Consider the following 23,696-nt stretch of genomic DNA (forward strand, 5'->3'; position numbering starts at 1 on the left):
AAATGACTGATATTCGCATTGCCACATTGAATGTGAATGGAGCTAGGGACTACAGGAAAAGAGCAGAGATAAATGAAGTAATGAAACAAAATAAAATTTATGTTTTTTTGTTCAAGAGACACACAGCGATGAAAATAATGCGATGAATAGGCCAAAGAGCATACTGGCCTTTCTTTTTTAAGCCATAATACTACTTTAAGTGGAGGAGTTGCAATTTTGTTCAATAAGAATTTAAGCCAATCATCGTTTGTAGTAGAAGAAATTGTAAAAGGGAGGTTTTTAAAGGTCAAAGCTGATTTTGAAGACCATGTTTTTGTTTTTCTTTGTGTTTATGCACCAACCTTGCAAATAGATAGAATGTTGTTTTTAGAGTGTTTAAATACAGAAATAGGAAAATGCAATGGTGATGACCTATTGATTTTGGGGGGAGATTTTAATTGTGTTGAAAAAAATATAGATAGAAATCACATAGAACCACATATGATTTCAAGGAAGAAACTAATACAAATGATAGAGTCCAATGAGCTATGTGATGTTTGGAGAAACTTTAATGAAAATGTAAAACAGTACACTTGGTTACATCTTCGTGATAATTGGTTGTCACTAGCAAGGTTGGACAGGTTCTATTGTTTTAGACACCATTTTAGTTTTTTTAAAAATAGCTCCATTTTACCAGTGGAGTTTTATGATCATAGCTTAGTGATTTGTGTTTTAACTGTAAGCTCTGTGAAGTCACAGAGCGCATATTGGCATTGTAGTGGAGTAGACGGGGCGAGACCGTGGTTCGAGACTGGTGAGTAATTGTGAATAAGCACCAGCTGTGCGCACACCGGTCTCGAATCACGTAGGAGAGAGAGAGCTCCGGGCCCAAAGTGTTTGTATATGTATTTATGTCTTACTGTGTTGTTGTTCGCCGGCGGTCGTCCGTGAGGGCCGCCGGCTGTTATATTGCTTTATTAAATGTTTTAAAATGTCTTCCGGTTCCCGACTCCTTCCTTCCATATCTTGAATCTTGTTACAGGCATTTTAACACAACTCTGGTAAACGATTTACACTTTAAAGAAATTTTTGATTTTTTTTGGAAACAATTTAAAGAAGAAAAGGAGAAATATGCTTCTATACAAAAGTGGTGAGATATTGGAAAAGTGCAAATACAACAATTATGCCAACAATATACTCGAAATGTCACAAAAAATTTAACTGAAACAATTACAACTTTAGAAACAGATATCTTAAAGGCTCAAGAGTTAATACAGATAACTGGAAATCAAGACCAAATTTAAGTTCTTTATTCAAAAAGAACTGCCTTATCAGCGTCATATAGGAAAAAAGCACAAGGAGCATTGATTAGATCACGATGTCAAGGTGTAGAACACATGGATGTACCTTCAAAGTATTTCTTTGGCCTGGAAAAAAAGAATGGCCAGAAACGTTATATTAAAAATTTGCGCTCGGATACTGGGATCATGTTATCAGATCCTTTTGAAATCCGAAAAAGAGCAAATGATTTTTATAAGTGTTTGTATAGTTCTGAGTACAAAGAAAATCAGACGTTAAAAACAGATTTTTTTGAAGGATTACCAAAAATCTATGCCAATGTGAAATTGTGTAAAGGCATCACCACAACAAAAATATATGAAGCTCTTCAGAGTATGGAAAATGGAAAAGTTCCAGGGATAGACGGTATCCCATTTGAGTTCTATAAGGCTTTCTGGGGTATTATTGGAGAGAATCTGCAAACAGTTCTCAGTGATAGTCTAGCCGGAGGGCTACTACCGCTCAGTAGCCGCTGAGCAGTTCTTACCCTCTTACCTAAGAAAGGAGATTTAGGTAATATCAAAAACTGGAGACCTGTCTCGCTTTTGTGCTCAGACTATAAAATATTGTCCAAAGCATTAGCAATTTGGTTAGGGGAAGTCTTGGAGGAAATCGTCCACTCTGATCAATGCTATTGTTTACCTGGAAGATCAATATCTGATAATATTTTTTAGTCAGAGATTTAATGGAGTACTCGAAGCTGAGTGAGTTAAATTTTGGCATGATTTCCATTAATCAAGAGAAGGCTTTTCACCGTGTCGAGCATGATTATCTGTGGGAAACATTAGGTGCCTTTGGTTTTAAATTAGATTTTATAAAATACATTAAAGTTTATACAGTGACATTGAGAGTCTATTAAAGGTTAATGGTGGTTTATGTGCTCCCTTCAAGGTTGAACGTGGGGTGCGAAAAGGATGCTCATTGTCTGAAATGTTGTACACTATGTCAATAGAACCACTTTTACATAGATTAAGAACAATTTTGAAAGAGGTCTCTTTAAAAAACTGTGATGAAACTTTTAAATTGTCTGCGTACGCCGATGGTGTGGTTGTTTTTATTAACAGGCAAACTGATGTGGACATATTATGGAAAACGTTAAAAGATTTTGAACAGGTCTTAGCTGCAAAAGTTAACTGGTCTAAAAGTGAAGCTTTTAAGTTGGGAGAATAGACAGATGGAACCCCAAGTCTTCCAGATGGATTAACATGGTCAAAAGGTGGATTCAAGTATCTGGGAGTATAATTGGGAAACGATGCTTTTCAATCAAAAAATTGGGAAGAGATTTATGAGAAGCTGAAAGGTCGATTGGATAAGTGGAAATGGATTAAACAATCACTATCTTATAGAGGACGTATCCTTGTTATTAACAATCTTGTTGCGTCTTCACTCTGCCATCGTCTAAATTGCACAGATCCATCATCATATCTGCTGGCAAAAATTCAATCATTGCTTGTAGACTTTTTTTGGGCCAAAATGCATTGGATAATCCATAGTGTTTTATATTTAAGGAAGAAGGTGGCCAAGGACTCATAAATTTGCAGAGCAGGGCTGCTACATTTCGAATGCAGTTCATACAACGTTTCTTGACTGGACCTGAAGCTGTAAATTGGAGACCAGTGGCTTCTGCTATATTAAAGACTATTGGTGGACTAAATTTGGACAAAACATTATTTTAAATGAATCCAACAAATATTAAAACTAAAAAAACTACCTATGTTTTATCAAAATATTTTTAAAGTTTGGAATACTTTCAAAGTGGAAAGAGAAAGCAGAACAATGTCCTTATACTGGCTTCTCCAAGAGCCGTTGGTTAATGGTGCTAGATTAAATCTAATTTATGGTGGTGTTTCCATGTCTGATTATTTTATCAAGGCTAAAGTTATAACACTTGGACATCTAGTGAATGTAACAGGTCCAAACTTTACAGAAGTGGAAAAATTGTCAGCATTGTTGGGCTTTAATTCAATACAAGTTATAAGTAAAGTTGTACAAGGTTTAAAGTCCATTCTTACAACGGAAGAGAATCCATCCATCCATCCATTTTCTACCGCTTATCCGGGGCCGGGTCGCGGGGGCAGCAGTCTAAGCAGGGATGCCCAGACTTCCCTCTCCCTAGCCACTTCCTCCAGCTCTTCCGGGGGGACACCGAGGCGTTCCCAGGCCAGCCGGGAGACATAGTCCCTCCAGCGTGTCCTAGGTCTTCCCCGGGGTCTTCTCCCGGTGGGACATGCCCGGAACACCTTACCGGGAAGGCGTCAAGGGGGCATCCGGAAAAGATGCCCGAGCCACCTCAGCTGGCCCCTCTCGATGTGGAGGAGTAGCGGATCTACTCTGAGCTCCTCCCGAGTGACCGAGCTTCTCACCCTATCTCTAAGGGATCGCCCGGCCACCCTGCGGAGAAAGCTCATTTCGGCCGCCTGTATCCGGGATCTTGTTCTTTCGGTCATGACCCACAGCTCATGACCATAGGTGAGAGTAGGAACGTAGATTGACCGGTAAATCGAGAGCTTCGCTTTGCGGCTCAGCTCCTTCTTCACCACGACAGACCGGTACAGCGACTGCATTACTGCAGAAGCTGCACCGATCCGTCTGTCAATCTCCCGCTCCATCCTTCCCTCACTCGTGAACAAGACCCCCAGATACTTGAACTCCTCCACTTGAGACAGGAACTCTCCACCTACCTGAAGTGAGCAAGCCACCCTTTTCCGGCTGAGAACCATGGCCTCAGATTTGGAGGTGCTGATTCTCATCCCCGCCGCTTCACACTCGGCTGCAAACCGTCCCAGTGCATGCTGAAGGTCCTGGTCTGATGGGGCCAGCACGATGACATCATCCGCAAAGAGCAGAGATGTGATCGTGTGGTCACCAAACCCGACGCCCTCCGGCCCCTGGCTGCGCCTAGAAATTCTGTCCATAAAAATTATGAACAGAACCGGCGACAAAGGGCAGCCCTGCCGGAGTCCAACATGCACCGGAAACAAGTCTGACTTACTGCCGGCAATGCGAACCAAGCTCCTGCTCCGGTCGTAGAGGGACTGGATGGCCCTTAGCAAAGGGTCCCGAATCCCATACTCCCGGAGCACCCTCCACAAGATGCTGCGCGGGACACAGTCGAATGCCTTCTCCAGATCCACAAAACACATGTGGATTGGTTGGGCAAACTCCCATGAACCCTCCAGCACCCTGAAGAGGGTATAGAGCTGGTCCAGTGTTCCACGACCGGGACGGAAACCACACTGTTCCTCCTGAATCCGAGGTTCTACTATCGGCCGGATTCTCCTCTCCAGTACCCTGGCATAGACTTTCCCGGGGAGGCTGAGAAGTGTGATCCCCCGGTAGTTGGAGCACACCCTCCGGTCCCCCTTCTTAAAAAGAGGGACCACCACCCCGGTCTGCCAGTCCAAGGGCACTGTCCCCGACCGCCACGCGATGCTGCAGAGGCGTGTCAGCCAAGACAGCCCCACAACATCCAGAGACTTGAGGTACTCAGGACGGATCTCATCCACCCCCGGTGCCCTGCCACCGAGGAGTTTCTTGACTACCTCGGTGACTTCATCCCGGGTGATGGGCGAGTCCGCCTCTGAGCCCTCGGCCTCTACTTCCTCAATGGAAGACGTGACGGCGGGATTGAGGAGATCCTCGAAGTATTCCTTCCACCGCCCGATGATATCCCCGGTCGAGGTCAACAGCTGCCCCCCTCCACTGTAAACAGCGTTGGTGGGGCATTGCTTCCCCCTCCTGAGGCGTCGGACGGTTTGCCAGAATCTCTTCGAGGCCGACCGATAGTCCTTCTCCATGGCCTCGCCGAACTCCTCCCAGGCCCGAGTTTTTGCCTCCCCAACCACCCGGGCTGCAGTCCGCTTGGCCTGTCGGTACCTGTCAGCTGCCTCGGGAGTCCCACAAGCCAGCCAGGCCCGATAGGACTCCTTCTTCAGCTTGACGGCATCCCTTACTTCCGGTGTCCACCACCGGGTTCGGGGATTGCCGCCTCGACAGGCACCGGAGACCTTACGGCCACAGCTCCGAGTGGCTGCGTTGACAATGGAGGTGGAGAACATGGTCCACTCGGACTCAATATCTCCAGACTCCCTCGGGATCTGGTCGAAGCTCTGCCGGAGGTGGAAGTTGAAGATCTCTCTGACAGGCGATTCGGCCAAACGTTCCCAACAGACCCTCACAGTACGTTTGGGTCTGCCGAGTCTGTCCAGCTTCCTCCCCCGCCATCGGATCCAACTCACCACCAGGTGGTGATCGGTTGACAGCTCCGCCCCTCTCTTCACCCGAGTGTCCAAGACATACGGCCGTAGGTCAAATGAAACAACAACAAAGTCGATCATTGACCTCCGGCCAAGGGTGTCCTGGTGCCATGTGCACTGATGGACACCCTTATGCTTGAACATGGTGTTCGTTATGGCCAAACTGTTACTAGCACAGAAGTCCAATAACAGAACACCACTCGGGTTCAGATCAGGGGGGCCGTTCCTCCCAATCACGCCCCTCCAGGTGTCACTGTCGCTGCCCACGTGGGCGTTGAAGTCACCCAGCAGAACGACGGAGTCCCCAGTCGGGGCGCTTTCCAGCACCCCTCCCAGAGACTCCAAGAAGGCCGGGTACTCTACACTGCCATTTGGCCCATAGGCGCAAACGACAGTGAGAGACCTATCCCCGACCCGGAGGCGCAGGGACGCGACCCTCTCGTTCACCGGGGTAAACTCCAACACATGGCGGCTGAGCTGGGGGGCTATAAGCAAACCCACACCAGCCCGCCGCCTCTCACCCTTGGCAACTCCAGAGTGGTAAAGAGTCCATCCTCTCTCGAGGAGTGTGGTTCCAGAGCCCAAGCTGTGCGTAGAGGTGATCCCGACTATCTCTAGTCGGAATCTCTGAACCTCACGCACAAGCTCCGGCTCCTTCCCCGTCAGAGAGGTGACGTTCCATGTCCCTAGAGCTAGATTCCGCGTCCAGGGATCGGGTTGTCGAGGCCCCCGCCTTCGACTACCACCCGTTCCACTTTGCACCGGCCCCTTACGGTCCCTCCTGTAGGTGGTGAATCCACGGGAGGGTGGTCCCACGTCGCTCCTTCGGGCTGAGCCCGGCCGGACCCCATGGGGGAAGGTCCGACCACCAGGCGCTCGCATACGAGCCCCAACCCCGGGCCTGGCTCCAGGGTGGGGCCCCGGCTGCGCCATACCGGGCGACGTCACGGTCCTCGAAATTATAGTCATCATATGGGTTTTTGAACCGCTCTTGGTCTGACCCGTCGCCTAGGACCTGTTTGCCTTGGGAGACCCTACCAGGGGCATATAGCCCCGGACAACATAGCTCCTAGGGTCTTTCGGGTACTCAAACCCCTCCACCACGGTAAGGTGGCAGTTCAAGGAGGGGACGGAAGAGAATGAAATGTTAATTAAGTATAGTGCTAAGGAAATCCTTCCCGTAGAGAATGGTACCACTGTCTTAAGTCATAATATTTCACTTAGTGGAGGAGTTGCTGTTCTTTTTACCAAGGGTTGTACTCCGCACTCCCTTCAGGTTGAGGAGGTTATTAAAGGTAGGCTGTTAAAAGTACGAGCCTCCTTTGAAAACTTTGTTTTTGTTTTTTATCTGTGTTTATTCACCAACTTCAGCTGTTGAAAGAATGTTGTTTTTAAATACTCTGTGTTCTGTTTTTCAAAATGTTGGTGAGGAAGAATACTTATTCTTGAGTGGTGATTGCACGGAGTCCAATTTGGATAGGAATCATATTGAACCTCATTAACCCTCGCGTCAACGTCTCATTAAGTTAATAAAAACACATGAATTAAGTGACGTTTGGCGACAACAGAATGGTGAACATAAACAATACACTTGGTCGCATGTTCGTGGTAGTTTGATCTCATTCACTGGATAGGATTTACGTTTATAAATATCATAATAGTGTAGTCAAGAATTGTGTCATTTCCCCATCAAGTCTTTCAGACCATAGTATGGTGCAGTGTTCTGTTTTGATTAATTTCATTAAGCATAAGAGCGCTTACTGGCATTTAAATACCACATTGCTTGGGGATAGTTGTTTCATAAAAAGCTTTACGTTTTTTGGGATGACTTACTAAGAAGTCATTTAGAACACTGCAACAATGGTGGGATTTTTGGAAAGTTCAGACCCAAATTTTTTGTCAACAATACTCTCAGAACATTTCTAGTGAGGAAACCACACTTTTAAATGCCTTAGAGACTGACATCGTAAAATTGCAAGAATTGACTCTTTTGCCTGGAGACCAAAATGGTGTAGAGTCTCTCTTAACAAATAAGAAGACTCAATTGGGGGATGCTCTGGTCAGGTCCCGTTTTCAGAGCACAAATGAAATGGATGTACAGTCAAAGTTCTTTTTCAGTTTGGAAAAGAAAAATGGGCAAAAAGAGGTTATTCATGGTTTGCTTTCTGAATCTGGAACTTTGTTGACAGACTCTGCAGATATTCGTAAAAGAGCAGTCTCGTTTTATAAGAATTTATATAAAATTTAATTGGGTGAAGAGTAAGAAAACGATAGTGTTTTTTTTGGGATAATCTCCCTCAGGTGTCAGAGGAAGTTAATAGAAAAATTTCACGTCCTTTAACTTTGGGAGAGCTGTATGGAGGCCTCCAAGGAATGGACCTTGGCAAAGCGCCCGGGATCGATGGTCTGCCAGTTGACTTTTACGGATGGTACGGATACTGGTGTGGTCGTGGGAAATGTGGATGGATGCCCCTGTTTAAGTATAGGTAAAAGGCCCCGGCTGGGGCAGCACTGCTACGGCAGTGTGAAAAAACAGATAAAGGCCCCTGCTGGGGTGGCCCTGCTGCTGTAGTGTGGAATGCAGATAAAGGCCCCTGCTGGGGCAGCACTGCCGCTGCAGTGGGAAATACAGGTGAAGGCACCTGCTGGGGAAGCACTGCTGCTGCAGTGTGAAATATAGATAAAGACCCCTGCTGGGGTGGCACTGCTGCTGCAATGGGAAATACAGGTAGAGACCCCTGCTGGGGTAGCACTGCTGCTGCAGTGGGAAATACAGGTAAAGACCCCTACTGGGGTGGCACTGCTGCTGCAGTGTGAAATATAGATAAAGACCCCTGCTGGGGTGGCACTGCTGCTGCAATGGGAAATACAGGTAGAGACCCCTGCTGGGGTGGCACTGCTGCTGCAGTGTGAAATATAGATAAAGACCCCTGCTGGGGTGGCACTGATGCTGCAATGGGAAATAGAGGTAAAGACCCCTGCTGGGGTGGTACTGCTGCGGCAGTGTGAAATATAGAAGGCCTCTGCTGGGTCGACGCTGTGGCTGTGGGCTGCTGATGTGTGTGGGGGATTGGCGGCGGACTGGGATTAACAGTTTTGGTTGGTGAGGGTTCGGTGTGCTCCTTATTAGGGTTTGTGTGCTTCTAAGATGGAGGTAGGCTTGGAGGGTTTGATGTGGTTGGAGGCTTCGGACTGAGAGGATGGTGTTGCTGAGAAAGGCGTTGAGGAGGGGCTTCAGTGGGTAGTCTAGGGGAATATTAGTTCCGAATAGGGAGGTACTGGGGTGGGGTGTTGGTCCGCTTCCGGTGCCAGCTGCTTGAATTCCTGAAAAGCGAAGTGAGAGAGAGAATCTGCTATTTGGTTTTTTGACCCGGGGATGTGTTTTGCGTTTAATATGAATTGGTCGCACGCTGATATCCAAGTTAGTCTTCTTATCAAAGGCGTTAGTGTGGGGAATGGGAACGGCCTTTGCTGATGCATTGCACGGCTGCTTCGTTGTCGCAGTAAACTAAAATACTGCTGGTTGACCATTCTTTCCCCCACAGAAAGGCTGAGATGACTAATGGGTAAAGCTCGAACAGCGCCGAGGATGAGGAAGACTGGGGAAGATTTAGCAGCTGGGGTGGCCATGTGGATGGGACCTTGGTAATACCCTCCAAAGCCGGCGGATGGGGCTGCGTCGGTAAATAATTGGATATCGTTCGGGTGGAAAATCATGTTGTTGTAGAAAAAGGAGAGACCGTTCCATTGTTTTAGGAAGGTTGTCCACAAACTCAGCTCGTTGCGACAGGCATTGGTCAGGGATAACTGATCCTCGAGTGCTTGTACGGAGTTAGGGTTAGGGTTAGAATGTTCCTTCTGGTAATGTGTTGTTAGGAATATAAGTACAACATTGGTTCCCAAATAAAACGCACACACCTTCTTTGTCTGCTAACATCCAATTCAGGGCTAATCTATTTTGCCATGTCATTTTACTGGTTGCATCTAATTGTTCACCTAAAGCAAGTAAAGCTTCATTGGTATAGTTACTGAATCTTTATTGGTTGTATTAAATTTACTTTATCCATTCTTTATTTTTGTTTGGTAAAATCCAAAGTAATATTGATTCGAAACTTGATTAATATGTATTACTTCTCTTAGCTCGGTAATTGATTGTTTTATTCATTTCCCTTGTGGATTCTGAATCCCATTCTATTATTTTGATTTCTTGTATTAATCGTACTCTCGTACATTTTCCTTTCCATCCGAGGGGTAAAGAAGACAATAGTTTTCTTTTTCCACAAATCCAGAAAGAGTCAGCTATTGCTTTAGTTTAATCGTGATACAACTCTGCTGTGGGTTAAGATATAGTTTGATTTACACAAGTTTCAGCCGGACTTATTCTTTCTCCTCTTCTTCGTCCTGCGGCCCTAAAGGGTTGGAAATCCATAGAGTCATCTACATCTAGGAAAATTTCTCTATCTATATTCCAAATGACACTACATTTCCCTTTAAATTGTCCCACGTTTATAACCCCTGTGGATTTGAAAAAAACATTCATATTCCTTACTATAGTCTATGGTATACAATGGTGGAATTTCTACTTGGTTATCTTGCCTTTTTGTACTTTCAGTTATTTCAACATGTTTACATTTAGCTCTCAATAGAGGTATATTCTTAAGGAGAAGCATGTAGTGATAATTGCTTAGGAAACCCAAACATTTAGCTGGACAGAAATATCTTGCGGCTTTTATCAAATGGCAAGAGTCTCTGTTGAATCTAGCACAATGTTAGTGATCGAAAGGATTTGGGGTTACTATCACTTGGCTCATCTGTGTTTTAGTACCGAAAAACAGTCTTTCTTTTTTTACCTCTGTGGCTGTAAATGTTGCCCATTCATACCATTGATTACTCTGTGCTGTCTCCCATAAAGCATCTAGTTTGGTATCGCCCTCATACGTGCTGTAATATTCTTCGATGTTCCTTCGTTGTTTTCCATACAGTTAATTTACAGAGTTGTTACTGGGTTTCGCTGAGGACTGAATAGTTAATGATAGGGAAGTGTGGTCGTGACTTATAGGATATGGAGTTGTCATATGCCTGTAGCTTGAACTTGTGACAAGCATATGCTGATCAGGCATATTGTCAGAGTTTTCAGTTTCATGGCTTTGTTCATTTCCTTCTGCCACACTTTGCAATTCGTTGTTGTCAACTACCGGACTTTCTTGCTCATTGGCTTCCGGTATTATTCTTCCTGTTTCTGTTTTTTCTTTAGGAACTCTCGTGCAGTGGTTCAGGTGATACCAGGTGGTTTCTCCTTCCACTTGGACTGCGGTTGAAGTAGCTGCTGCTACTTTATAAGGTCCTTCCCTTCTCGGCTCGTTCCATTTCCTCCTGAACATCCTTAGATAGACTTTATCCCGAGGGGCTATTGGACAAGTTGTCTCCGTCTCCTCACATGACTCCTTTCTCTTTTCCTGCACACAAATAGCTTTATGGATAGAAGTTAGTTTTTTCATATACGCTCTTAATTCCATTTGCAATTGCTCTAATAGGGGTCCTTCGTATGGGCCTCTGATGCATGGCACCGGCATAGGTCGACCTGTCAGCATTTCATGCGGTGTTAAATGAGTAATTCTGTATGCAGTAACTCATTAAGGCAAGAGGTAATGCTTCAACCCAATTTACTTTAGTACTTGCACATATTTTGTTTAGCTTGGACTTGAGAAGCCCATTAATTTTTTCAACGTTTCCTTGGCTCTGTGGATTATAAATGCAGCCTAATCGTTGTTTTATTTGTAAATGTTGTAATACTTGTTTTAATGTCTTTTGTATAAAAGAAGAGCCATTATCTGAAGATATAATAGACAGAATACCATAGCAAGGAAAAACTACTTATTTTTCCCTGCACCCGTTTTATCATATCCACATAGTTCATCACTTAGTGTTTAAAGGATCCTTCAGGTACAGGTATATGACCTATTGGTGAGCTTGTGATGTTATATGACTTGGAGCTCTTCCAGTCTCAAGTACCACCTAAACGCAAAGCATCCCTTAGCTAATGCGGAGGTAAACACAAGTACATTTTATTGAACATCATTTATTTTCATCACCAATTATCATAGTAGTACAGTGTAAACAAGGTTCTTTGTAAGGAAAGAAGGAGATGAGGTCGGATTGGCTGAATCAGGCTTTTATTCAGCTCTTCAACAAAACATAAAGCAAAAGTAAATAATATGTAATTTATGGCCTCCTGGCACATAAGTAATTCACATCTCGACTCTTGTCTCTGTCTCGAACGTCTTTTGTTGGCTTTTATACTCTTCTCGCCAATCACTGGAATTACAGACAGGTGTTTACAATTTGTCTCTGACCTACTTACCTCCCGTCGATTTCCTCTCTCTCTCTCTCTCTCTCTAGATTCCGCTAGGCCACGCCCCCCTTACCACATACCCCCACCGCCCGACTCAGGCCGGGGCCCCATCCGGCCTGCAGCTTCCCCCCCCCCTCCTGGAGAGGAAGCCAGCCACCACCATCTGGGTCCCCGGTCTGTGGACCACCCGGAATTTGAAGGGTTGTAATGCCAGGTACCAACGGGTGATCCGCGCGTTGGTATCTTTCATGCGGTGGAGCCATTGGAGGGGTGCGTGGTCCGAACAGAGGGCGAACTCTCGTCCCAGGAGGTAATAGCGGAGGGTAAGGATGGCCCACCGGATCGCCAAGCATTCCTTCTCAATGGTGCTGTACATCGTCTCTCTTCTCGAGAGTTTACGACCGATGTACAGCACCGGCCGCTCCGCCCCCTCCACCTCCTGAGACAGGACAGCTCCTAGCCCCCTGTCCGATGCGTCTGTCTGTACAAGAAAAGGGAGAGAGAAATCAGGAGAGTGTAATAACGGGCCACCACACAGAGCCGCCTTAACCTGGGTGAAAGCCCGCTGGCACAGCTCCGACCATTGGACGGGATCTGGTGCTTCCTTTTTAGTGAGGTCCGTCAGGGGGCTGGTGAGGGTTGAATAGTCCGGAACAAACCTTCTGTATTAACCTGCCAGCCCCAGGAATTGCCTCACCTCCTTTTTGGTCTTGGGACTCGGAGAGGTTGCAATTGCTGCTGTTTTATCAATTTGGGGACGCACCTGTCCGTGACCCAAGTGGAAGCCCAGATACCTAACCTCCACTCGCCCAATTGCACACTTCTTCGGGTTAGCCGTGAGCCCCGCTCCTCTCAGCGAACCCAACACCGCACCTAGGTGCTGCATATGTCGCTGCCAGTCATTACTATAAATGACAATGTCATCCAGATAAGCAGCGGCATATGCCGCATGTGGACGTAGGATACGGTCCATGAGACGCTGAAAGGTAGCAGGGGCCCCGAATAAGCCGAACGGAAGTGTGACAAATTGGTGTAATCCGAACGGCGTCGTGAAAGCTGATTTTTCCTTGGATAAAGGAGATAAGGGGATCTGCCAGTATCCCTTTGTCAAATCCAATGTCGATTAAAAGCGAGCCGTACCTAGCCGATCAAGCAGTTCGTCAATCCGCGGCATTGGATATGCATCGAACATCGACACAGCATTCACCTTGCGATAGTCCACACAGAACCGGACCGAGCCGTCGGTTTTGGGAACCAAAACTATCGGGCTGGCCCAGTCACTGTTGGACTCCTCTATTACCCCCATATCTAGCATGGCCTCTAATTCTTCCTGAACTACTTTTTTCTTGTGTTCAGGTAAACGATACGGTCGGCCACGTACAACCACCCCCGGTGTGGTCTCAATATGGTGTTCTATGAGTGTAGTGAGGCCAGGCAGAGACGAGAACACATCGGCAAAACGAGCCTGCAACCTGGCAACGTCAGAGGTCTGGGACGGCGAAAGATGATCCCCCCGGGGGCAGAGTGTTCGATTGGGTTTTCCTTCCCACCTCTGGTCCGAGATCATCCTCCCTTCCCACTACTGTCGCCAGCATCACCGTGTCCGCCTCACTCCATTTTTTAAGGAGGTTGAGGTGATATAATTGATGTGTGTCGCCTCTGTCTGATCTCACCATCTCATAATTGAGATCCCCCACTCGTCGTGTAACCACAAAGGGTCCTTGCCACTTGGCGAGTAATTTTGAGCTAGACGTTGGGAGTAATACAAGAACTTTCTCTCCCGGTGTAAATTGACGTAATCTGGTACCCTTATTATATTGCCGGCTTTGTCTGTCCTGGGCCTGTAACAAATTCTCCATAGAGAGCCGCCCCAAGGTGTGGAGTTTTGTTCTCAGGTCCATTACATACTGGATTTCGTTTTTACTAGCGGTAGGTCCGTCCTCCCAAGTTTCTCTTGGGAGGACGTCCATAGGGCAACTCGAAAGGGGAAAACCCTGTGGAGGCTTGGGGGACCTCGCGCACAGCCAACAACAAGGGTTCCAGCCATTTATCCCAATTTTTGGCGTCCTCGTGAACGAACTTTTGGATCATGGTTTTTAAAGTGCGGTTAAAACGTTCGACCAGTCCGTCCGTTTGTGGGTGATAGACGCTGGTCCAAATCGTTTTCACCCCCAACAACCCGTATAGTTCGCGGATTGTCCATGACATGAACGTCGTGCCTTGATCCGTGAGAATCTCTTTCGGGATTCCCACGCGGGAGATCAATGAGAACAGTGCGTCCGCCACGCTTTTAGCGGAAATATTACGGAGCGCCACTGCCTCGGGGTATCAGGTTGCAAAGTCCACAATGACCAATGCAAATCGATGCCCTCGTGCAGAACGCTCTAATGGCCCGACCAGGTCCATACCAATTCGTTCGAAGGGGACCTGGATTAAGGGAAGCGGGCACAATGGTGCTTTTGGAGTGGCCGGTGGGTTTACCAACTGACATTCACGACATGCGGCACACCATCTGCACACATTCTCGTGGATGCCCGGCCAAAAGAAACGGGCCATTAAGCGATTCAGTGTTGCGGTATGTCCTAAGTGCCCTGCCATCGGATTAGCATGAGCCGCCTGAAAAAGCATTTCCCGGCGGCTCTTTGGAATGACCAATTGTGTTGTATTCTTCTTTGACTGAGTGTCTTGGGCCACTCGGTACAACCTGTCTTTTATTATGGCAAAATATGGATAGGTAAGCGGCTGTGTTGGTTGGAGAGACTGTCCGTCAATCATGCGGACCTGCTCAAACGCATTTTTGAGTGATTCATCTCGCGACTGATCCAGGGGAAAATCATCGCAGGATGAGAGAATTCGTCTCTCGATCGTGCTTTGTTCCCCTGAATCTGTCGTTGAGGGTCCCGGCTCTGCCTCTCCAAACTGCGCAACCGCTCCCATCCGCCCATGTTTATCCCCAGAGACATCCGCACATAAATACCCTAATAACACACTAAAATCCGGCCAATTCGTCCCCAAAATTAGCGGATGTCGGATGTGTGAGTTAACAGCTACCTCAACTGTATGCTTTTTCCCCCTAAATTTAATTACCAGGGCGACTAAGGGATAACTCACCACCTCCCCGTGCACACACCTTACCTTAACCTCGCGGCCCGTATCCAATGCCGTAGTTTGAATCACGCCTGGGTGGATCGAGGTTTGGTTGCAGCCTGAATCCACCAAGGCCTGATAAGTACCCCCCTCAATACTCACAGGTATTTGGTACCACCCAGCCTGATCGGGGGCAGTCCGCGGGGCGTCGGGGATCCGGATCATCGCTCCAATCTCCATAACCGGGCATGACCGGATGAAATGATCCGGGTCCCCGCACCGCCAACAGACCGGCCCAGGCCGACCCACTGCTCCGGTGGTCGGAAGTAGGCCAGGGGATTGGCGAGAAGAGGAGGGTGTAGACAACCGGGAGAGCTCTCTCCCGCCGGTCATTCCCCCACGCTGGAGGTTGGCCCCGAAGTCAGGCAAGAATCGGGGCGCCGGGCTGCCTCGACCCTGGGCAGCTGTCTGCGGTACCAGACGGGACCTGGGAGAGGAAACAGAAAGGGAAGGGGGAAGAACCGATACCTTGGATCCTCCGACCCCACAGCACGACGCCATGGGATCCTCCGCCAACTGGATGGCCTGGGTCAGCGATGTCGGCCGGTGACAGTGGACCCACTGAGCAGTTCCTGCGGGCAGTCTTCCCACAAACTGTTCCAGCGTCACCTTCTCCACCGTATTGTCGACATCACTGTCCTTGTCAACTAGCCATTTGCGGCAGGCGTCCCGGAGCTGTTGGGCAAACACAAAGGGATGACCACCGTCCCCAAATTCCAGCGACCGGAAACGCAATCGCTGCTGCTCCGGGGTTCGTCCAACCCGCTGGAGGACTGCCTTTCGAAGGTCCGCATAATCCAGGAGATTCTGGACTGGCAGCTGTTGAGCCGCGAGTTGGGCCTCTCCCGACAACAATGGAATAAATCAGGCCGCCCAACTGGTACGGGGCCAGCCAGATACCTCCGCGGACCTTTCAGAAAGGTCCAAAAAAGCCTCCGGGTCGTCTTGGGGCCCCATTTTATGGAGCAGCACGGGAGTCTGAGGGCCGGTAGCCGCTGGTATCTCCCCTCGAGCAAGCCAGCCCCGGAACAACTCGCAGTCATCCGTCTGCGCCTGGAAGAGCCTCTGAAACCTTTTTTCCTGCTCTCCCTGTAGCGACAGCAGAGCCTGATGTTGCTCTTGGTGGAGACCCGCGAGTGCCTGGATCACTTCCGCAAATGGCGACGTTGGCGGGTTCTGCATAGCGGCGGCTTTCTCCTTCAATCCCGGGTTTCGGCACCAGTGTAAACAAGGTTCTTTGTAAGTGTCTGCTGCTCGTCCATTCGTGTCTCTCCCTCGAACGTCTTTTGTTGGCTTTTATACTCTTCTCGTCAATCACTGGAATTACAGACAGGTGTTTACAATTTGTCTCTGACCTACTTACCTCCCGTCGATTTCCTCTCTCTCTCTCTCTAGATTCCGCTAGGCCACGCCCCCCTTGCCACATACAGCTTTCTCAAGCAGTTTGTGATGCATTTTGCAAACAGGAGATGAGCCCCTGGTCTAATGCGCCACATTATTTGGGTAGCACACATATTCTGAATGCCTTCGGCAGAATTCAAATGAGCCATTTTAATCTAGATTAATCTAGATTAAAAAATAATAATCTATGCCCACGACTATTACTAACGTATTACCAGTATTTTAAGAAGAAAAAAAAAATATTTCTTTCATGAGCAAAAGCATAACATGCATGTTGTCACACTGGGAGTTTTTATGACAAGAGTTGTCACTTGCCACTGACAAACATCCTGCTCCAGACGTGGTGGAGTTTGTTGTGGATTAGCGTCTTCTGATGCTTCCTCGTCAGACTCGGGCTCATATTGGTATGGTAAAATCGCCGCCATCTCTAGCTACACATATAATATAAATGACATTCAACCACATGTAAACGGTAATCCTGTAACGATGGTAGGCGTTCCATTTGCGACAAATGATGAACGCGTTTGACCAATCACAACAGACTACACCATCTGACCAATCACATGACACAAGGTTAGCGGGTATGAGGGGCCTAGACGGATGAATCACGGAACGAATCATTTGAGAGTCAGTCAAGAAGTAAGGTATGAATAACTGCCTATTATTACGACATTATAGTGTTTTTACACATTGTATGTACATAAACTTGTTGTTGAACACTCCATAAACCAAAGTAGGACCTTAAAAACCACATGCTACGTACTGTTTAAAGACAATTCTATATCTTTAGCTAGACTTGATAGGTTTTATAAACTTCAGTGTAATGTTTTTAAAAGCTGTTCAATACATCCTGTTGGCATTGCAGATCATTTTCTTGTTAAATGTTAGATGTGAAATGCAGCAGTTTTTATTGGCATTTTAATGTGACCCTGCTTGCTAACATTGTTTCTAAATATACTTTTAAGGTTTTTTGGAATGGTTAAGCAAGAACAAAATCTGAATATACTTCTTAACAACAGTGGTGGGAAATAGGGAAGAGTAAGATAAAACAGTTATGCTTACAGTACACTCTCAATGTCACAAGAGACATGACCAGGTCTATGGAAGATCTGGAAAGTGAAATAGTGAAGCTGCAAGAGTTGGCAGGCTTCACAGGAGAAAGAGAACATTTTGAAGCTCTCAAATCAAAAAAGTCAGCTCTGTCTATCCTCTAACAGATGTTGCATAGTCCTTCTTTGAGGGTTTACCAAAAGTTTCCAATGAGGCTAACACAGAGCTAGATGCCCTGATTTCAGCGGCTGAATTGCACACTGCTTTACAGAGTTTGGAGAATGGCAAGGCTCCAGGCATGAATGGACTCCCTGTGGACTTTTACAAGGCTTTCTGGCCTGTTATTGGCAACAATTTGCTGCTTGGTTTTAGGGACAGCTTGAGGAAAGGACATTTGCCGTTGAGTTGCTGGATGGCGGTCCTCACTCTTTCTTTTTTAGAAAGGAGACCTACAGGGGATTAAGAACTGGCGGCCAGTGGCCCTTGTTTGCTCTGACTACAAACTGCTGTCAAAGGTTTTAGCCATCAGGCTGAAAAAAGTAATTGAGCAACTAGTATATGTTGATCAGACGTATTGCATACATGACAGGAAGGTAACTTACAACGTTTTTGTAATTCGGGATGTTTTGGACCTTTCCAGCTCATTAGGCTATGAACTTTGTCGAACGCCTTTTCTTGATCAATCGAAATCAGACCGAGTTGAACATTAGTACATGTGGGAAGTGTTAGACACGTTTGGTTTCAGCTCTAGTTTTATCGCCATGATCAGGGTCATGTTAAGTGACATTGAGAGTCTACTCAAGATCAATGGTGGTTTGAATGCTCCTCTTAAGATTCAGAGGGGAATTTGGCAGGGATGTTCTCTATGAGGCATGTTGTATTCCCTAGCCATCAAGCCTTTCCTTCACAAATTAAGAATGATTCTTACGGGAATAACTTTACCTGCTTGTGATTCAGTTTTTAAATTATCCTCCTATGCTGAAGATGTGGTTGTGTTTGTTAAAAATCTAAATTATATTAATTTCCTTGTAAAATGTATGAATGATTTTGGTGTTTTATCTTCTGCGAAAGTCAATTGGGAAAAAAGCGAAGCCATAGCTGTTGGGACTGAATTTATTAAAAATATCTCTTTACTGGGTGGATTATCTTGGTGCAGGGGTGGTATTTAATATCTTGGTGTTTATCCTGGGGATGACTCTTTTTTGTGCAAAAATTGGGACAATGTTTTAGAAAAAGTGGAAGGACGCTTAAAGAAATGGAAATGGATTTCGACTTCAATTCATCCAGATACTGTTTGCTGGGCCTGGTGATCTTGTTTGGAGGCCCTTAGCTCTGACTAATTTGAGTCAAGGTGGAAAATGGCATCTTGCTGAATCATTGTTTCTGATTAATCTAAACACTCAAAAACTTGGTCATCTTCCAAAGTTTTATCATCGACTTTTTACTGTCTGGCAGTTGTTCCACAAACAAAGGACATTTTAAATTCCCTGTCTTGGTTGTTGAAAGAGCCAGAAGTACATGTAACACATTTTAATGTTGAACTGTATATGTATAAACTGTTTGTAGAGATAATAAATAAGGATAATTAATTGGTAGGGCTAACACTCCTTGGAGAGCTCATCTAGGGCTTGACAACGAGATCAGACCTGTGTGGAGAGCATTATAAAAACCACCGTTGACAAAGAAATGTGGAGATCTGCAATGGAGAGTGCTGCACAGAATTGTAGCTGTAAATGCATTTGTATCTGTCATCAATCCTAATGTAAGTGACGAATGTCGATTTTGTTTACAAAGGGAAACAGTGTTTCATTGTATTTTGGATTGTGGCAAATTTTACTCAATGTTTGAATTGTTAAAGCAGATGTTCTTAGAGTTTAGAGAACATTTTTCTGGAGAGAATGTTTGGAGACGTTTTGTTGGGATTTTTTATTTTCTTTATTTCCGGCAATACTATATACTATTTATTTTTTGTTATGTAACAAAATCAATTTTGTATAAATGAAGAGGTTTCAAATCTCAAAAAAATGTCTCTCCGCCCCCCCTCTCTTTCTCTCTCTATCTCTCTCTCAGGAGCAGCACATGTGTAGATGTGAATAGCAGCAGACGTTCAGGGTCCATCTGTAGGGTATTCACTGGTTTACTCATTCTCTTATTGTCATTGTATTGTCAGTATCTAATGCTGTTCTGTACTCCTGTGTCGTAACAGAAAAAAACATTCAAATTTGTTCTTTTTTCATATTAAAGTCTCAGAAGAAGCTGCCTTACCCTCCTCCTGATGATGATGGTGATGAAGATGATGGGATGATGAAGGTGGTAGCCATGTATGATTTCACAGCCAGAGAGAGTTCAGACCTGACGCTTCATCATGGAGACGAGTACACTATACTTCATAAACAAGACCAGCTGTGGTGGAGAGCCAAAGACAAACATGGGTCGGTGGAACACAAGCTCACCAAAAAAATTAAATACACATCCAATTAACTCCTTTAAAACCCTTCACACTGACCAACTGAATCATGACGATTCTCTCTCAGGAACAAGGGTTTCATTCCCAGTAACTACGTCACAGAGGTCGGGACCATAGAGGCCAACCAGTGAGTGTCATTTTGTCTAAACCAATCAGAGCCACTTTTACTTCTCTTTATACAATCAGAGCTATCCTCAAAATGTAACCTGTGTATTTCAATTGAATTAAATTGTGTGTGTTTGTTTGTGTTGTGTTGGTCAGCTGGTACTGTAAAAACATCAACAGAGCTGAAGCAGAACATTTACTCAGACAAGAGGTGACATTCATTGAATCCCTAACAGTCAACAATCATCCTCATCATCATCATTAACTGTTATTCATGATGCATCGTGTTGTTTTGTGTGTCTTCTTTGTGTTGTGTTGTTTTGAATTGTATTGTGTATTTTCTGTGTGTTGTGTTCTGTGTGTGTTGTGGTTTGTTTGTGTGTTTTCTGTTGCGTTGTATTGTGTTGTGTGTTGTGATGATGAAGGGTAAGGATGGAGGGTTTGTGGTCAGGAGCTCCAGTGAGCCGGGCAGCTACACTGTGTCAGTTTATTCCCAGAGGTACAAACTCAGATATGATGATGTGATTGGTTCTTTGATGTCTTCATGATGATGTGATTGGTTCTTTGATGTCTTCATGATGATGTGATTGGTTCTTTGATGGGTTCCTGATGGGGTCATTGCTTGATGGATCAGTTTAGGTAAAGGGGAGATCAAGCACTATCAGATCAAGCAGACAGACGCAGGGCTCTTCTACCTGGCAGAAAAACATCTCTTCAAGTCTATCCCAGAACTCATCAATTACCACAAACACAATTCAGCAGGTACTCACATCAGTTGTGTGTGTGTGTGTGTGTGTGTGTGTGTGTGTCAGTCTTCTCTGCTGCCGCCTATCTAATCACTGGGATGTGTCTGAGTGAACAGGTCTCATGTCACGGCTACGATATCCAATCGGACCGCTGGGGAAATGTCTTCCGGCAACGGCAGGATTTAGTTCAGGTCAGACATGTCAATTCCTTTAAGTCAATCAATGAAACACATTTCCAAGCTTCTTCTATCAATGTTGTTCGCTTGTTTTTCGTAGACAAATGGGATATCGATCCATCTGAATTGACGTTCATGAAGGAACTGGGCAGCGGTCAGTTTGGAGTGGTCAGACTGGGCAAATGGAGAGCGCAGCATAAAGTGGCTATAAAAACAATCAATGAAGGAGCCATGAGTGAAGACGACTTCATAGAGGAGGCCAAGATCATGACGTGAGTAACACACACACATGCTGAGCGAGGGGAAGGTTTGTCGAGAAGCTGGAAAATGTGGTTTGCGTGTGTGACTTCCTGTGTCGTGACTTTTCTCTCTCTCTTCTCTTGTGCGACGACTCAAGAACCATGAGAGGAAAGTTTGGGTTTTAAATGCGTTCAAAATCTCCAGTTAAATTGAACCGAAATGTTTAACCCTTTAATGCACGGTGAGGGGCTTTCAGTAAAAGAATGTGGAGCTAAATCTGTAAAGTGATGTAAAGTGAAACCGTTGTGGACATTGTGTGATGTTGCATGTCAGCTGGTGAAAGAAAGGCCATCTCATCTACGGAGCTTAGAAAGAATAACACAATGTTGTGTGTGTGTGTAGGAAAATGTGTCACCCTAAACTGGTTCAGCTGTACGGCGTGTGCATCACCCGGCGGCCCATCTGCATTGTGACTGAGTTCATGGAGAACGGCTGTTTGCTTCACTTTCTGAGACAGCAGAGTGGACATCTGGAGCTTGTGATGCTGCTCTTCATGTGTCAGGACGTCTGTGAAGGGATGGAATACCTGGAGGAAAACAACTTCATCCACAGAGACCTGGTCAGAGACAAACCTTCAGCCCGTCTGTCCATCTGCACACACTTCTGCTACATCAGTGGCTTGTGCTCTTGATAGCATCTCGTGTTTCTTCACTGTTTCATAAAGCACCTCACAGTCATCACACGCAGTATACATGACAGGTGTTTCCACCGTCTGACTTGTGTTTTGAGTACAAGCTCTGATTGGTGTGCGTGTCGTCCGCAGGCCGCACGGAACTGTCTGGTGAACGAGAGGAGGGTTGTGAAAGTGTGTGACTTTGGCATGACCAGGTGACGAGCAGGTTCTCCTCTCACACTACGTCTCAGTTGTTTCTGTGTGCTCATACGTGCCTTTATTCCTGCAGATACGTGTTGGATAATCAGTACATCAGCTCCATGGGCTCCAGGTTTCCTGTCAAATGGTCTCCACCTGAAGTTCTTCATTTCAACAAGTTCAGCAGCAAGTCGGACGTCTGGTCATTCGGTGAGGGTGCCGCTCGTGTGGTCTCTAAGGAGTCCAAGAAAAGTGTAAAGTGTGATCTTGAGCACATGTGTGTCCATGTCTATGAACATGTGTGTTGTGTTTATGGTGCAGGTGTGTTGATGTGGGAGGTCTTCTCGGAGGGGAAGGTTCCTTTTGAGAATCACTCGAATGTGGAGGTAGTGGAGGAGGTGACCGGTGGTGGACGTCTCTACAGACCTCACCGAGCCTCTCCACATGTCTACAACATCATGTACAGTTGCTGGCACGAGGTTTATTCACTAACATTTCTCATGGTTTCAGGGGTCATGACCTTCATTACTGAAGAAGAGTCATAGATTAGCAACAAATGGTTTCTCAATCTGTGACCGGATCAGGTGCTGACGTGAATAACATCACAATGTGGAGCATTTTTTACTACAAAGACCTCTTCTTATACGTCCCAAAAAGGGAAAAGTTATTTGGATGTGTTCCACATCTGTGTAATGATCTGCTCACTGCTATAAGATCAGCAGATTCTGGGTCCATCTTTAAGAATCGGCTGTATGTACATGTCTTCTGTCATGACTTCTTTCTCTTTTACACTTTCTAAAAATGTATACTGTTGTGGGCCATATAAGACCAGTTCTATTGCACTTCTGCTTGTGTTATCCTTGTGTTGTTCCAATTGCTTCCATTGTTCACCTCATCTGTAAATGGTTTAGGATTAAAGCGTCTGCTAAATGTCACATTTGATTGATCATGCCATGATCTTTGTCTTTTGCAAGCATGATTCTCACCATAACAGGAATATCATTTGACTGTCTGGTGTTTGGTCTGTTTACAGAGACCTGGTGGACGGCCGTGTTTCTCTGAGTTACTGCAGAACATCAGACAGATAACAGAGGATACGCACACACACACAACTGAACCACATATGGCTCAGGCCTCCATCACATGACAGCTGACATCTTTACATCAAATAAATCCCATTCAATGTCAATGCTTTAAGTTTTGTGATTCATTCTTTTATGCCATAAACCAGAGATCAACACACCTGTGTGTTATCATCAAGCAGCCCTGAACTCGTGTTAGAGGATTTAGGGTTAGGGTTTGAAAAAAATAGATAATTGATGTGTGTTTTTTACAAGAGACACATAGCGATGTATCAAATACTGCAGAGTGGGTTAAAGAATTTGATGGGCTAGCGATTTTAAGTCATTGTACTTCACTGAGTGGTGGAGTTGCCATGCTTTTTAAAAAAAGTTTTTTTCCATGTTCATTTGATAATGATGAAGTCATTAAAGTGAGATTGTTGAAAGTTAATGCTTTATTTGAAAACAGTTCTTTCATTTTTGTCTGTGTATATGCACCAACCACGG

At 45.6% G+C, this 23,696-nt stretch overlaps 1 protein-coding gene across 4 annotated transcripts in view; it reads left to right on the forward strand.

Moving 5' to 3' along the window:
• The window catches only part of txk (TXK tyrosine kinase), a 54,269-nt gene extending 30,778 nt beyond the window's left edge, over positions 1-23,491 (forward strand). For 3 of the 4 annotated variants that reach the window (XM_056733665.1, XM_056733661.1, XM_056733662.1), the window contains 13 exons: positions 19,594-19,648; positions 19,768-19,955; positions 20,058-20,117; positions 20,252-20,306; positions 20,521-20,594; positions 20,730-20,857; positions 20,958-21,032; positions 21,118-21,289; positions 21,660-21,876; positions 22,081-22,145; positions 22,220-22,338; positions 22,450-22,607; positions 23,162-23,491. In XM_056733665.1, the coding sequence (XP_056589643.1) occupies positions 19,825-19,955; positions 20,058-20,117; positions 20,252-20,306; positions 20,521-20,594; positions 20,730-20,857; positions 20,958-21,032; positions 21,118-21,289; positions 21,660-21,876; positions 22,081-22,145; positions 22,220-22,338; positions 22,450-22,607; positions 23,162-23,275 (1,368 nt within the window). In that variant the 5' untranslated portion in view covers positions 19,594-19,648; positions 19,768-19,824 and the 3' untranslated portion in view covers positions 23,276-23,491. The remainder of the gene's footprint in view (positions 1-19,593; positions 19,649-19,767; positions 19,956-20,057; positions 20,118-20,251; positions 20,307-20,520; positions 20,595-20,729; positions 20,858-20,957; positions 21,033-21,117; positions 21,290-21,659; positions 21,877-22,080; positions 22,146-22,219; positions 22,339-22,449; positions 22,608-23,161) is intronic. The other variant, XM_056733664.1, reaches the window with a different exon arrangement.
• Positions 23,492-23,696: the final 205 nt, after the last annotated feature.

This window comes from Triplophysa dalaica, chromosome 20 (assembly GCF_015846415.1).
Source record: "Triplophysa dalaica isolate WHDGS20190420 chromosome 20, ASM1584641v1, whole genome shotgun sequence".
Classification (NCBI taxonomy): Eukaryota; Metazoa; Chordata; class Actinopteri; order Cypriniformes; family Nemacheilidae; genus Triplophysa; species Triplophysa dalaica.